At 43.2% G+C, this 15,877-nt stretch overlaps 1 protein-coding gene across 13 annotated transcripts in view; it reads left to right on the forward strand.

Moving 5' to 3' along the window:
* Positions 1-15,877, forward strand: part of LOC123763986 (ninein-like protein) — a 103,003-nt gene that overhangs the window by 67,246 nt on the left and 19,880 nt on the right. For 6 of the 13 annotated variants that reach the window (XR_011229457.1, XM_045751383.2, XM_045751382.2 and 3 more), the window contains 10 exons: positions 276-469; positions 4,382-4,524; positions 6,756-6,821; positions 10,828-10,980; positions 11,338-11,400; positions 11,549-11,653; positions 12,320-12,487; positions 12,972-13,096; positions 15,127-15,256; positions 15,347-15,472. Coding sequence is in view for 12 of the 13 variants with exons in the window: in XM_045751383.2 (XP_045607339.1) it covers positions 276-469; positions 4,382-4,524; positions 6,756-6,821; positions 10,828-10,980; positions 11,338-11,400; positions 11,549-11,653; positions 12,320-12,487; positions 12,972-13,096; positions 15,127-15,256; positions 15,347-15,472 (1,273 nt within the window). In the remaining variant the exon portion in view is untranslated. The remainder of the gene's footprint in view (positions 1-275; positions 470-4,381; positions 4,525-6,755; positions 6,822-10,827; positions 10,981-11,337; positions 11,401-11,548; positions 11,654-12,319; positions 12,488-12,971; positions 13,097-15,126; positions 15,257-15,346; positions 15,473-15,877) is intronic. The other 7 variants (XM_069330113.1, XM_069330116.1, XM_045751389.2 and 4 more) reach the window with 3 other exon arrangements.

A 15,877-nucleotide genomic window follows, 5' to 3' on the forward strand; every position in this document is an offset into this window, starting at 1 on the left:
AATAGATTATTTTATTTATTTCTCCAGGGCAATAGAGGTTTGAGAAAGTTTCAGGCAACCAATGAAAAAATAACGACATTTTCATTAAAAAGAATTTGTCAGAGAAAAGAATCATTACTTCAACAGTGCCATTACACTGAAGACCTTAAGTGAATATGTCTGTTATGTATGTAGTTTTCAGTACTATTGGTAACAATTAGAGCATATTTAAAACTAATGAATTACCTTGTCATTAGAAAAGTAAAATCTGTCACTGCTTTTGTTTGACTTAACAGTGATAAGGATAGTAGCTTGGATGGCTCCTGCCTCGGGGACTATGTAGACCAGCCTATGGGTCTGCTGGCACCAGTGAAGCGTCGGGGATCAAATAGTGGCTCTGGAGACGATAGCTGTGAGGAAGAAAGTCCAAGAGGCAGCAAAGTACGGCGTTGCAGTAAAGGCCTCAATGTCCACTATGTTGATGTTGGTTGTAAGTCATCTAGTTTTATTCATTGCTTTAGTACATGCAATATGTTTCTTATTAGATCCAATATATCAAAGTCTGCAGCAGAATGACAGTAAGACATTTCTTGTATAATACACATTATCATTTTCTAACTTTTAAGACCAAATGACCAGTGCAACTGATGAATTGTATATACTGTATTCATTTAGTTTACACATAAGTTATTAGACAATCCCTAGGTGTTCCCCTGTTGCCATGCAGCTATGTTTGAAGGGGAAAAAAATTGGGTATTAAGTACAGTATTATGCAACAATCCTTTCCGAGTAGTTCATCAGTTACTTCGAGAGCCAGAGCCCATCCAGGTTCTTAAGACACGTTCCTAAGAACATGAAGGTTCTTAAGACACTTAAGACGTGTTCTCGTCGATCTATGCCCTACCATGACAAATAAATTTTTGAATACTCTTGCTGGAAAGAAAAAGTTAAATCCATTACCAACACACCATAGAACAGGGGTCATAGAACAGAACATAGCCTGTGGAACAGGGGTCATAGACCAGAACATAGCCTCTGGAACAGGGGTCATTCTTCAGTGGACCTGGGTCACAAACCTTGGATGCCAGGAAAGAACCCTGAGGGTATGTAACTATGAAAATCTGAGAAAAGCTTCCAGGGACCTGAAGAAAGAGGGCATGAACCCGGGAGGCGTTAACACTCAGGGATGGTGAACCAAACTCAGGGACCTGGATACTGTATTGGAGAAGTGGGCGATGTATCAGAATATGCACAAAATAATGGGCACCATAAAAAATATTCCCCAGGAACAGCCCCAGAGGTATTACATACAGTCCCAGGGTATGCACCCTGGGAGCTGGGAAGAGCAAACCCAGAGAGCCAGGGAAATCTCTGGGGATCCAGGGAGCCCAATCAAGAGACTGGGACAACAAAGTACAGAAGCATGAATCACAGTAGAAACCCCAAACAACATGCATGGGAAGCCAGCATAACGTCATGGGGTGACTTGATAAACACTATACAGGGAATGGCTGCAGAAAAACCAAGGCACACACCCAGAGGCCCAAGACAAGAAACTAAGGAACAAATCCCAGGCAAGCACCGAGAGAACGAACATACACCTTGGGGAACTGGGAAGCACACTCAGAAAGCTGAGGCACAGGAAACACAACATGGAACTGGGAATCCATCTGGAAAATGGAAACTATCTGGACCCAAAAAAACACCTGAACCTATAGACCCCAAAAAAATACACACATCTGGAGAAACTATCATTCTGATTAAGAAATATAAACAGAATGTTGTGGAAAAGGATAATGACATAACTCAATATCTGCCTTTAAATTTTCCTTTGCAGATGAAGCTGTTAAGACGCTGACTCCTGGTAACCTTCTTGACTAGAGGGGTGGAGCATGAACCATATGACATTAGCTGCTCTAATTTTTCAGGATTTTAGGACATAAAATGCCTATTCTGGCTCAAAACCATGCCAGATGGACAAGCTTAAAGTAGTCCAAATGATCATGATTATTCTTAGATGTTTCTGAATCTTTTTCAAGCAATTATAATTGTTATGGTAGAATGTAAAACAAATCTCTCACATGATCAGTAGGAAGTAATTCACAAATAGTAAAGTAGATGATGTTCAGTGGGCTCCACTGGTAACTTCAAAAATATATCATTAAATATAATTAAAATAATATGACACAAATATAGCTCTTATGCAAATTCAAACACAGTAATCACAAATAGGTTAACCAATTCTTGCATACATGTGTACTATTTATTTAATTGTAAGTGATTTAATTAAAGTTCTTTGGATATAAGTAAATCAGTACTTCTCCATTTAATACTGTGTTATACAGTAGTATATATATGTTCCATATTACTGTATAAGAATATTTTCTGTGGGAAGCCCCTCCGGCTCCCTGGAGCTATTGGACTGATATATGCTATATTAGTCTGATGCATCAGTCAATGGAGTTCTGCCTACCAGGGACCACCAGCCAGAACCTGGTCCCCTCAGATAGACACAGGAAGCAATGGCCTATGAAAACCCCCATGTGTTTGGCAGACATGAAATGCTCTCATCGACCGGGGTTAGGCACCCAGAAAGGTAGGCATAGCAAAACACCCCCCCCCCCACTTGGTAAGAAATTGGAACTGAAGACCGAACAGAGGCACAGAACTCCCCCAAAACATAAGGAAACAAGGAAATAAGCAAACATCATTCACCGCTGCCGCATCACTTGTCCACGCAGCCCTCCCCTCCCCAGGAGGGAGGGGGGGAGCACCGGATCCCCACGCCAGCTACTCACATCAGTTCGTAGGCTGATGCGCTTTGGGGCACTTGTCAACTATGGCCTCTGTGATAGATCTGTCCTTTTTTGAGTGCAGTTTTTCCTCCCCCCGTATTGGGTGCGTTATGAGGTTCTGGAGTCTTCCTGGCTTACAGACTGCCCTTTGCTTTCGCAGGGAGCATGGCATGGGTTTTGTCGGACCTGCATGCTTGAAAGGCGGGAGGCTGCTACTGTTCTGAAGGTTTACTTGGGGGGGGCGATTTTGAGCCCCTTAATGCATGCCTGTTCGCCCCTGTGCTTTCTTGGGATGTTGGCCTTGTGTAGCTGTACATGCATGTTCCCACTTTTCAGCATCTTTGGTATCTGAGGATTTGCGCACTCACGGTCATTTGGCTTCGGTCTTGCGCTTTTTTCCCTTGTCGAGTTGTCCTCGGACTGGCTTGGGGAGGATGTGGAAGTGTCGAGTACCGGGCCTTCGTCTGGGGCGCTGGCCTCAGCGTTTTTTTCACGTGTTTTGACATCCAGTCTCAGAACTAGGGTGTGGATCGCCAGTGCGGTGGGTCTGGGGCTACCCCTTCCCCCTCCCGGGAAGAGGGGAGCTGCTCAGACAGCGGCGCAACGATGGGTGATGTCATACTAGTTTGCTCATTTTTGTTTTTGGAGTTCTATCCACTCGTTCCGCTTTTGGTTGCAATTTTCACCAGAAGGGGTTTGTTTTGGGACATCTACCTTTCAGGGTGCCTAACCCTGTCAATGGCAGACATAGAATGCTTCCAATCACACGGGGGTTTCTATAGGCCATTGCTCTCCTTGCCTCTAGAAGGGGCCAGGTTCTGGCTAGTGGTCCCCAGTAGGCCCATACACATGACTGATGCCAAAGTCTGACATTAGCACATCAGCCTAGTAAGCTCCGGGGAGCCTCCGGGACTTGCCCAGAAAATGGCATTTCATTACATTCAACGCTGGTTTTTTACTTGTCATTGGTTAAGTAGCTCCAGGAAGCCAAAGGGGCTCCCTACAGAAAACCAGCGTTGAATGTAATGAAACACCATTTTCTGGGTGAGCCCCTGTGGCTCCCTGGCACCCCCCTCTCTCCCTCTGGTCAGCGGTTTTTGCATTGTTTTGTTGCTCAGCCTCCGAACTGGTGGTATAAGTAGAAGGTGTGGGGTTCCCCCTCTCCCCCTCCCGAGTGAAGGGAGGGCTGTGTGGACAAGTGGTGCAGTTGCAGGGTGTGATGTTTGCTTGTTTGCTTCTTTTTATGTTGGGGTAGTTCTACCTCTGTTCGGTCTTCGGTTGCAATTTTCTTACCATATGGGGTCTGTTTTGTTATGCCTACCTTTCTGGGTGCTAACCTCGATCGATGGCAGACACAAAATGCCCCCCAAGTACAAGGGGGTTTCCATTGGCCATTTCTCTCTTTGCCTCTCTGAGGGGGCCAGGTTCTGGCTCATGGTCCCCGGTAGGCTGAACTCCAATTGAGTGATGCCTCAGACTAATATATTGCATATCAGGTCGATAGCTCCAGGGAGCCTCCAGGGCTCACCCAGAAAATGGCATTTCATTACATTCACTGCTGGTTTTTTATCAGACCTGCAGTTGCTTCAACTCTTCTTATTTTTCAGCATACGATGAGTCATTCTTTGACTCGAGCATGAGCAGTCTTTTGAAAAGCTCTCCAGCCCCGTCCACTCAGCCTCTGAACGCTTCCCAGCCAACATCACTAGACGAACTCATCCGAGTCCCTCGCAGAAGTTCTGGTGACAGTGTTAGTATTAGTATCTTAAAAAAAAAAAAAAAAAAAAAAAATAGCCAACATTTAAAATACTGTACCTGAATAAACATGATTATTTGGCTGTGTGTATGTGCAAAGCTACTAGTACAGTAACTGTTTTGGGGATTAAAAAACATTGTTATCTGCTTGAATATGTAGCTGGATGTGCTGTCTCCACTCGCTAATCCGGACTATATGGGAAGGACTCCCAGTTGGATTATCACGTTTTCTGGATTAGAGTACTTTTTCACCTCTGAGTACAAAAGTAACCATTTCCAACTATTTTTATACTACAAAAAACATAGTTTGAATTGCCTTGCCACATATAATTGTAAAATATTCAACTAGAAACCTCAACTTACCTTGTTGTTGTTGTTCGTTTTCTTGATTGATGCCACACATCTTGAAGTTAAGAATTCTTGACAATTTAAGTAACTTATACTAACACAACACTAAAATTAACACTTAAAATTACTGTACAGTTCATTAAGCTCACTGGCACACAACCCTCACTCATCATAGCTAGAGTTTTTTCTGGTAAACTACCACAATGCAGCCTAGTTTCATCAGCATTATAAATTTGATAAGAATATAAATTATTTAACAAAATGTATGTTCTTAATTTATGTTTAAATGGTTCTACACTCCTTGTATCTGCACTCAATTTTTCACCGACAATTTTCCTCTTCACAATATTGTGCCTCCCTTTGAACCTTGCAACCCACCCTTCATTAGCTTGGAAATCCTTTATTCCAAGGCTTTCTGCAAACTTGCTTGCAGTATTTTGTATTTCTGGGCCACGAATTGTCACGCCAGCTGTGCGGTGCTGAGCAAACCACTTGTACACAGCCTCATCAAAATGTACATGTGTCGAAGTTTTCAAAGTTCTTCACCCACACCCTCTGCTAGTGCTGGCACATTCACTCTCGCTGGTTGAAATGTAATTCAGGTCTTTTTGTTTCCTTATATCAGAAACAGTACTAGTGCCTATATTAAATTCCTTGGCAACACTTGAAGTCGACCGGCCATGTTCACAAAGTTGTATAACACGTAACTTGTCTTTAATTGTTAGGACAACCTTCTTCCTCTTAACACCCCCAGAACGATTGATGCTGCTACCAGACATAGTCTTGGCCAAAAATGTTCAAAGTTACTGTGAAAAAAAAGTTATTCCAAAAAATATTTCACTAATGGCGCGGCACTGTGGGACCGGAGGGACCGGAGCACATGGGGTGTTTGGCTTGACCAGGCCTGGACGGGTCCACTTGGGACAGGCAGGCATGTTACGTAGGCCACCAGGCGGAAAAACTCACAATATTTTTTAAACTTCAACCTGTGCAAATTATTTTTAGTTAACTTGTATATTTGTTACTACATAATTATTTCTTTTGTTTTGGACTGTTATGAATTGTTCTAAAATTAATGGTAATTCCTGTACTGTAGTGTATAAGCCCCTCCACATTCCCCTCATCCCCCAGGCAGTCCTTCCCAATGCTCCCCCTCTCTCCCACCACCACCACTCTCCACCCCCCCCCCCTCTCCTTCACCATGCGCCTAGAGCCACAGCCGTACGGAATTAATACGGTACGGCCCGCCGCCTGGCTTTCTGATCCGGACAATTCACCCGCTTGTCCGGCTGACTGTCCTGATAGTGAAACATTGGCAGCAAGTTAACCGGCTCAGATTTTTTATCCGGCCAAACACCCGCTGGTTCGGCACCCATGGGCATTTTGGCCGTATGGTGAGATAACTTTATCCGGTCACGATTTTAGCCGGTTAAGGGCATTTTCCGGATGGTCGGATTCCGGATTAGCGAGTGTCTACAGTAATAGCAGTAATCCAAATTATTTTCTTGATTATTCAGTATTGGTTATACACACACACATCCTTCCGTATATGTCTGCCTACTCATTCACATGCTTACATGGTTATCATCTTTAAAGTTACTCTGTATTTTCCCTTCTTTCTTTTCCTCTGTGCATTTAATGTAGAGATTGTTTTGTCCACGTATTACTAACTCACATTTCTTTTTACACACAAAAGCAGAATCTAGCTTTGATTCCTTCTTGCCACGCATCCATTCTTTCCGATATAAAGCTTACCAATATCATTCTATTCACACTCTCGTGTTATTTAGCTAAGCCTGGATTAAGATACTGGGGTTTGGACAGCTCATTATTTATACTGCCTAAATATTTGACGTTTATATTTATATTTCATTTCAGGATGCTGGTGAAAGTAGCTTGGGTATCAAGAATGCATCCCAGTTAGTCAACAAGGAGCTGAAACAGGTGACATTAATGCACGTGCCTTTTTAGAGTTAGATTACTTCTTCATTTTCTCTTACTTAGTATAGCATTGATACCTTTTATTGACAATGTTTTGCTGGTTAATGTTAAAAAAAATAATTACAAGTCGGTGAATTATGTATTTATCCATTTCTATATTTTTTCACTCATTTTATTTTATTAAAAATATAGGACACCTTTACATGAGAATAAGAGAAACTTCAGAAAGCCTAATGACCCATGAATGGTGGCTATTTCTGGGGGGAGCCCCATCAGCTCCCCAGGAGCTATCCAAGCTTATATGGCAATATCAGCTCAATATATAGCCCATACGTGGCAGCTCCTATTTGTGCCCATCCGGTCCCACTCATATGCATGTCCAACCTATGCTTGAGTCGATCAAGGGGCGCCACCTCCACCATGTTACGAGTTATGGTGGTGGGAGTGGATGTTATGAGGTACATGTTACTGTGTCAGGTTGTTATGTGGTGACATTTTGCTGCAGTTTTCATACTGTGGTTGCGTGTTGGGGTTTGGTTGTGGCGTTTTTGTTTGGCCCTTGCGTGCTTCTTCCTGGGGCCTTCCTTGTTCATCAGTGTTTGTTACAAGAAGGGTCACGGCCCCGTTTTTTGTGGTTTTATCTGGGTCAACTATTCCTTGCCCGTCTTGCAAGGCCTGCCTTAGCCCTTCCATATATGTTGGGTTCTCTGTACTCACCTAGTTGTCCTTACCTAGTTGTGTTTGTGGGGCTTGGGCTTGGGCTCTGGCTTTTTGGTTCCGCCTCTCCCCTGTCAGTCGGCTGCTGTGCTGGTTCCTGAGCCTCCTGGGCTCTATCCTGTCTACGCTTGATGCTGTGTGTGGAGTCAGCCTCCATCACATCACTTCCTCACGCGTTCCATTTGTCTCCTCCTCTGACACCGACATACTTCTTTCTGATGTCTCTATGGCTTTGGGCAATCCTTCCACCTGTGTCCTCTGGTGTGTGTGCCCCATGGGTTCCATAGTCTGTCTTTCTATCCTGTCGATTCCTCTGAATCATGAATGTGGTGGTCATGTCCCCTCTGGCTCTTCTGTCTCCCAGTAACGTGAGGTTTACTTCCCATAGTTTCTCCTCGTAACTTGTACCCCTCGGTTTGGGTACTAGTCTGGTGGCATACCTTTGCACCTTTTTTCAGTTTCGTCTTGTGTTGGGATATGACCGACATATGTGTTGTTGGTGTGACTTTTCGTTCCCGTTTGCTTCCTGTATTCTTCGTTCCGCATCATCCTTCTACACTCTTGTCCCTGGCCGCTGGTGCTGGGGCTGATCTGGTCTTTTCTGGGGGGAGCCCCTACGGCTCCCAGAGCTTACCAGGCTGATATGCTAATGTCAGACTTTGGCATCAGTCATGTGTATGGAGTTTTTATGGGCCTGCCGGGGACCACGAGTGAGAACCTGGCCCCTTCTAGAGAGGCAAGGGGAGCAATGGACTATAGAAACCCCCGTGTAATTGGAAGCATTCTATGTCTGCCATCGACTGGGTTAGGCACCCAGAAAGGTAGGCGTCCCAAAACAAACCCCTATTCTGGTGAAAATTGCAACCAAAAGCCGAACGAGTGGATAGAACTCGCCAAACAAAAATGAGCAAACTAGTATGACATCACCCGTCGTCGCGCCGCTGTCTGCACAGCTCCCCCTCTCCCCGGGAGGAAGAAGGGGTAGCCACAGACCTACCGTGCCGACGATCCACACCCCAGTTCTTGAGGCTGATGCTATCGACTCGGTTGTGTGCTCTGGCTCCAGTATTTTTGCAGCACTGTGCCTTGTGTGTGGCTGCTGTTCTCCAGGGGTGCGAGAGCCAGGAGTTATTCTTCATTACTCAGGCTGCATGCTCCTAGGGTTCCCTTCCTTTGGTGCCTTGTAAGTACTGCCCTTGGAGCTTGGGGTTACCTTCCACAAGTTCCTCGGGGTCTGCCTCTGTGTGTCCGTTTTACTGCCCGGTTTCTCGGCCGCCCTTTGGGTACTTGGGTGTTTTGTCTCCCTAGTTTACCTTAGGGTAAGAGGCAGTTTTCGCACTGGTATGGGCGCAGGGTGCTGCGTAGCTAGTTGTCACCTATCACAGCGGCCGGCTCTGTTCCTTGGGGTACGTTGTCCTCTTGCGGGTTTTTTTTTTTTTCTTTTTCTTTTTGCCTTGGTAGGGGGTTCTGCCCTATTTGCCACTGGTGTTTGGCCTCACCCTGATACTTGGTGGTGCCCCCTGCTTGGTCCCCGTGAGTGTACACGTCCTTGAGGTTCAGCTTTAGACAGTTTGTTTGGTAGTTTTGGGTACTGGTTAGCAGTACCCTGCCTGGGTTTACCTGAGCACGAGTCCTCTTCAAGTAAATGCTCAGGACCCTGGGAATTCCCTAGGGGATGCGTGGGTCCGATGGATGTGACCCCCGGGGCCCTCCCCTCGCTTCATGTGAGTTTGAGGGTTGTTCGGTCCCCTTGTCTCAGGGCGACCCTCACTGTTTTTGCTTCCGTCACGCAGCCTGTTGGGTCGGTGACACTTTCGACCCTGAGTCCTGTGAGTATTGTTACTTGCTGGTGACTCAGTTTATCCAATCTGTGGATGATCATCTTCGAGTACAGGCTGCACAGGCATTGCATTCTAGGTTTTGGTTGTTGCAACGCACTCGGTTGGTTGCCCACCCGGATGCCCTGGCGCTGCCTTGTTTTGCTTATAAGAACCCGGACTTGGGGGTGGGGATCGCTTCAACCCCCACCACTTCGACTGGTCCCCCTCCCCTGCAGGTTCCCTCCCTTTCGGCGGTGCAGATGGCGGATGACTTGTGTGCTCAGGGCCTTTTGGTTGCGGCCTTGCGCTTCTTTTTCCTCCTGGAGCTGTCTTCTGACTGGCTCATGGAGGATGTGGAGGCGCTTGGGGCTGTTCCTGTTCGTTACCTTGTGAAAGTCCCTGGGCCTAGTCGGGCCTGTGTTGCTTTGAGTCAGTGGTTGCAGCCAGTTGTCTCGACTTTGAGTTGAGGAGTGAGCAGTGACCGCCTCCCGGGTAAGTTTGTCTTCTTTTCCTCTGTGGGTAGTGAACTCCGGGGAGCCAAAGAGACTCTCCCAGAAAACCAGAGTTAAATGTAATGAAATGCCATTTTCTGGGTGAGACCTGGAGGCTCCCCAGCATCCCTCCCTCCCTCCAGTTGGCGGTTTTTCACGTGTTTTGACAATCACCCTAAGAAATGATGGGTGGATAGCCTTCGTGAAGGGTCTGGGGCTACCCCTTCCCCCTTCTGGGAAGGGAGGAGCTGCGCAGACAGCGGCGTGGTGACGTGTGACGTCATGATCGTTTGCTTGTTTCTCTTAGGGGAGTTCTATCCACTTGTTCGGCTTGTGGTAGCAATAATTTCACCAGAATAGAGGTTTGTTTTGGGATGCTTACCTTTCTGGGTGCCTGACCTGGTCGATGGCAGATATAGAATTCTTCCAACCACACGGGAGTTTCTGTAGGCCATTACTCCCCTTGCATCTCCTGAGGGGGCCAGGTTCTGGCTCGTGGTCCCCGGTAGGCCCACAGAACTCCATACACATGACTGATGCCAAAGTCTGACATTAGCCCATCAGCCTAGTAAGCTCCGGGGAGCCTCCGGGTCTCGCCCAGAAAATGGCATTTCATTACATTCAACACTGGTTTTTTTCATGCAGATGATTTTGGTGTTTAACATTCTCTTCCTTGAAAAGCTACACTTGCTGCTTCACCAAATCTTCCTTTATCTTTAACTTGAGACAAAGTTTCTTTAGGTTTCCTATATAAGACATTGTGAATCAGTCTAATATCAGGTAGCCCAAATAGCACAGAGTAGTACACATCCACTTATTTCTCTTTGCCTCACCTAAATAAAAATTAAGCACTGTTTGACAGATGTTCCTCTTTGATTTGTTGCTACATATAATGTTGAGAGTACTTATATTCAAAGAGATTCCATATGATACACCTTTGCATCGTTAAGAATTGTATTATAAAACACAGTTTGTCTTCAGGTATTTAAGCAAGTGCGAGCAAGTATCAAGGAAGAGTATAAAAGTGACTTACATGAAGACTCGGGCTCACAAGGACTAGATGAAACCCATAAAATCAAATGTGAGCGAAGCAACACTTCGCTAAATCGATCTTGTAAAATGACGGCACGGGAGGTGAGAATTCTTATGTCACTTTTAAACTGATTTAGCATTTTTGTTTTGTGCTCTAGATTGTTTAGTTAATCTATTTGTATCTTTTTTTAAGTTTTGAAAGTGTTATTCTTATTATTAGTGAATTGCATGTAGAAGTAGCATCAATTTTCTGTGTGATATTTAGTTTTTCTTCTTGTACTGCTTGTTAGTTTTGTTTCATATGTATTATTTGTACAATTACTGTGTTGTACTCCTCTGGCTGTGGTTTTGTAACGCTAACATCCTATTTTGGGTATTTTGTTCTTGCTTTTGTTCTAAGTTTTCTGTTCCTCTTATGTTATTGAGTAGAGTGCTGACCAAGACTTCAAATGTCAACAGCTTGTGGAATGGGAGTTATCTCAGCTTCAGAAGGAGCAGGAAAGACTTCAGAAAATAAACCAAGTATGGACTAATGTCTGCAGAAGCCTTTCTTGTAATTTTTTAAGACATTTTATTGGAATTACTAAAGCAATTTCAGTGTATGATGAAATGATTTAGAATTTAAAAAAAAAATCTTTGATTTTGAATATTCACTTAAATTATTTTTCAGGAATTGGAGGCTGAATTAATGCAGTTACGAGAGGAGAAGAACAGGCTGGCCAGACAGTTAGCAATGCAACAAGAAGAATTTGCACACAAGTTAGAAAAGAAGGAGGTAATTTGATTACTCATAAATTAACCCTTACACTGCTCTAATCACTTAAAAGCAATTGGCCCATATGCTCAAATTGCCTGCCGATGGTTTAAGGTGCCCCATTTTATTCAAAAGCCCCACTCATTCTAGGGGACTTCATTTGACACTAGAGACTTCTGTCGATCGTTTGCCATATTTATAAAAAATCCCGAGTTTCTAGATTACAAGACTAACTGATTTCCTATGTAACTCATAGTTACAGGACTAACTGATTTACTCTGCAACTCATAGTTACAGGACTAACTGATTTACTCTGTAACTCATAGTTACAGGACTAACTGATTTACTCTGTAACTCATAGTTACAGGACTAACTGATTTACTCTGTAACTCATAGTTACAGGACTAACTGATTTACTCTGTAACTCATAGTTACAGGACTAACTGATTTACTCTGTAACTCATAGTTACAGGACTAACTGATTTACTCTGTAACTCATAGTTACAGGACTAACTGATTTACTCTGTAACTCATAGTTACAGGACTAACTGATTTACTCTGTAACTCATAGTTACAGGACTAACTGATTTACTCTGTAACTCATAGTTACAGGACTAACTGATTTACTCTGTAACTCATAGTTTCAGGACTAACTGATTTCCATGACTCAATTTTCCTTGTCTCTAGTTTGAATGTGAAGTGGCACTGCATCAGTGTTCTGGGGTACGAGAACAGCTGGAGAAGACAACAACACAGCTCAACAGCTCCCCACCAGAAACTTGTCGTGTAAACTTTCACCTTGCTTCTACACCAGTGAAATCCTCGCACTCAGCACCCGCCAGCTTAAGGGATAAGGTTGGTGAAGAAAATTTCCTTCTTTTGCCAGTATCAATAACAGTGGTCACGTTTCTTATGAGTCATTAGTTAGCTGATAATATTCCAAAACTCATGCTTCATTTAATAAGAATAATTATTGCCTGTTAAAGTATTGCTGCCAATACAAAGTTGTAAAGCTTAAAAATAAACTATCTTGGATATTGACTTTCTGATAAATAAGTAAATTAGTGTATGTTTATATTATTATTATTATTATTAGGCTTTCAGGTAAAACAAGATGCAGTAGAGAATTCCTGAACTATTTGTAGTATTATATAAATACAGTATTGTCAAATGAAGTTTAAGGGTTGTTTTAGGAAATATTAAAAAAAAAATTACTTATTAAACAATGCACCCTTTGTATAAGATAATTTAATTTATAATTTTGCTGTGTACATTGTTTATAAAGTAGGATATTTTTTCATCTATACATGTGTAGCACTCACAAATAATCTATGTGCAGTGTGTGAGGTGTGGTGACACACAGGGTCAGTTAACTGTGGCATTAGAGGAACTAGAGATGGCCCTACGCAGAGAGGAGCAGGAGCGAATGCAGCGCATCAGTGTTGAAACAATACTCACCAATAGGTAAGCAATTTAATGCTTATTACGTTACTGTAGTTTGAGGTATATTCTCACTTAGCAATGCCTTGCATTTTATTTCTATATTGGTTATACAGTAGAGCCTTGATAGACTGGATCATGAAAGAATGTAACCCTTGGTGTGGGGGATAAAATTTACTACTAGAACAGACCTTGATCACACAGAATGTGGTCTCCTCAGGAACACGATTGCCTCAATTCATCACCCTCACTTGGTGTAAACATGCCTGCTTTTTACATTATTTATAAATTTTTCTGAGCTCTTGTAGTCAGTAGCTTCCTAAGGTAAGATCTGCTATGTCTGCTTGACAGCATTGTCAACAGTTAGGTGATATTTTGGTACATGCACTGCAGAGAGCTTGGCAGCATTATCAGCAGTCAACAGATACTGAGAATGTTTGACCAGAAGCTTACTTACAACTGTGCCTCTGAGAGGAGGACAGCTTTGCTAAAAGAACAGATACAGATAGAAAATGCTAACCCTTGGGGGAAAAGTAGGCAGAAGACCAGGACACAAGGATGGAGAGGGGGGTCCAAACATGTGGAGATTGGCAGTGAAGGAAAGAAGAAAGTAACACCTGCCCAAAAGCTGACTGGGACACATTTAACGGATTTCTGTGTTAGGCTCTTTGGATAGCCAACTTCCCATGGTGAAGCAATGCTTCATAAAAATAAAGAAAAGAGAGCAACTTACCTGAGCAGGAGAACAAAGAAACTGTACCCATAGGGTAGAGTATCTCCTGCTCACATAAAACCAGGCACCCGACACCAATTATGACCTGAAGAAAAATCCCAGACTGCAGATGAAGGAAACTTACTCACATGGTGGGGAAAACAGGTCATAGGTACAAACCAGCAAAATTCAACTTATCTTCCAAACAGCTGAAAGAAACATGAATTAGCATGCAAAAATAACAGGTCAGGGAATCCACCAGCAAGACTTAAACCAGTAATCACCTGCTGCCCAATGGCAGAAAAAGGCCCCAGGTCCAACAGGAAGACAGAGCCATGAGCAAAAACAAGCACCTGACCAGGGCAACAATTATCCCAACTATAGAAAACACCTCTGACAAAAATCAACATGGGGAAATATACTGTATATGGGTGGGCCTAGGACACCCATCCAAGGCACCTAGTAGAAGTCAGGGTAAGTTTAAAAATCTTTACTGGTAGTTTGTATAATGATAATTAGTGTATCTTAAGTTTCAAATTATTGCTTTGAATGGGTCTTGAATGTAAGGGGGCATTTCTTATGTTATAATGAGTCAGTCCAATTGGTGGTGGATTCAAATAGGCTTTCTACTTCCTTTCTGCCTGCATTTACAGTCAGGTTATTTTGTGTGTTTCTTGGTATAGTAGGTGTTTAATCACATAGAGCTAGGTGGTGGGTGGTCTCCTGGGTAGATGAAATAGGCTCTACCTACTTAAGAAACCAAAGAAGCTGCTCAGAAAAGAGCATTTCAGGCATTCCATGCTGTTTTTATATCTACAACTTTGTTTCGTTATATTGTTTTCCATTTCCAGTCACTATGCAGTCCCCGTGGTGCAGTGGTAAGACACTCGCCCGGCGCTTTGCGAGCGCTTTGGCCTGGGTTCGTATCCTGGCCGGGGAGGATTGATCGGGTGCCAATCCCTAACTGTAGCCTCTGTTCACCCAGCAGTGAATGGGTACCTGGTTGTTAAACTATTTGGTCTGGGGAAAGTTAGGATTAAGGACTTGCCCAAAATGCTATGAGTGCTAGTGGCTATATAAGAATGTAACAACTCTTGTATATATAACTAAATAAATAAAATAAATAAAACTTCCCTTGTGGCTGATGCTCCTCCATCCTGTGTAAGTGAGAATTGAGGTAACGATGAAGGCAAATTTTAAAGTGAGTTTTATTTAGATTTAATTTAAAGACAATAATTGCTTATTGATAAGAATGCATTATGTACATACTTTTGCACTTTATGTATATATTTCACTTGGTTAATTAGGATAGTTTCCTATATACTTCTCATTTTATTTTTAGGCATGACCTAGATAGTCCTGCAGAATCTGGAGGTGCTGACTCAATTACCACAACATATCCAGGATCTACATCAGAACTTTCTACTGCTGCCAAACCAGTGTTCCTTAGGTCATTGCATACTGCAGGAGAGGTGAGTCTTTAGCTTCAACATCTAAAGGAATTGTTAAATAATTTTCAAGCATCAATATTGTGCTCTGATGGCATATGTACCTTCCTTCAGGGCAGAGTACGAGTGCTAGAAGAGCAGTACCGGGGACTGGAAGGGGAGTTGGCTAGAGTAAGGGTAGAGGTGCTGAAGATGGTTGAAGAAAGGGGCCAATTGTGTTTGAGGACAAACCTTGAGAAGGTAGAAAGTTTGTTGATACTGTGTCAGTAACATCAGGCTCCTAATACATTCTAAATATAACTAATACTGAGATTTGTGGTAAATGATCTTTTTGTGAGCTAGCTTGCTTGGTTACTTTCAAGATCAGATCCACTGTGTCTGTATGACAAGGTTATGTAGTCAGGAAGGAGGACATTCTAGCACTGATATTGCAGGCAACGTTTCAAATGATTCCTACAGAATCATATTGATGCTAAGGAGAACATGAGAATATTGCATTCATATAAACTTTAAACCTTTGCAAGTCCTCATTGGCATCATAAGTGATTGTCAATGGAAGTACTTTCACTGACTATCAGTTGGCCTGCCTGGCCACCAACTTAGACCTCCGCCAAGGAGCAGCACTCCTCCCAAAACTGGATTTCC

This window comes from Procambarus clarkii, chromosome 23, assembly GCF_040958095.1.
Source record: "Procambarus clarkii isolate CNS0578487 chromosome 23, FALCON_Pclarkii_2.0, whole genome shotgun sequence".
Lineage (NCBI taxonomy): Eukaryota > Metazoa > Arthropoda > Malacostraca > Decapoda > Cambaridae > Procambarus > Procambarus clarkii.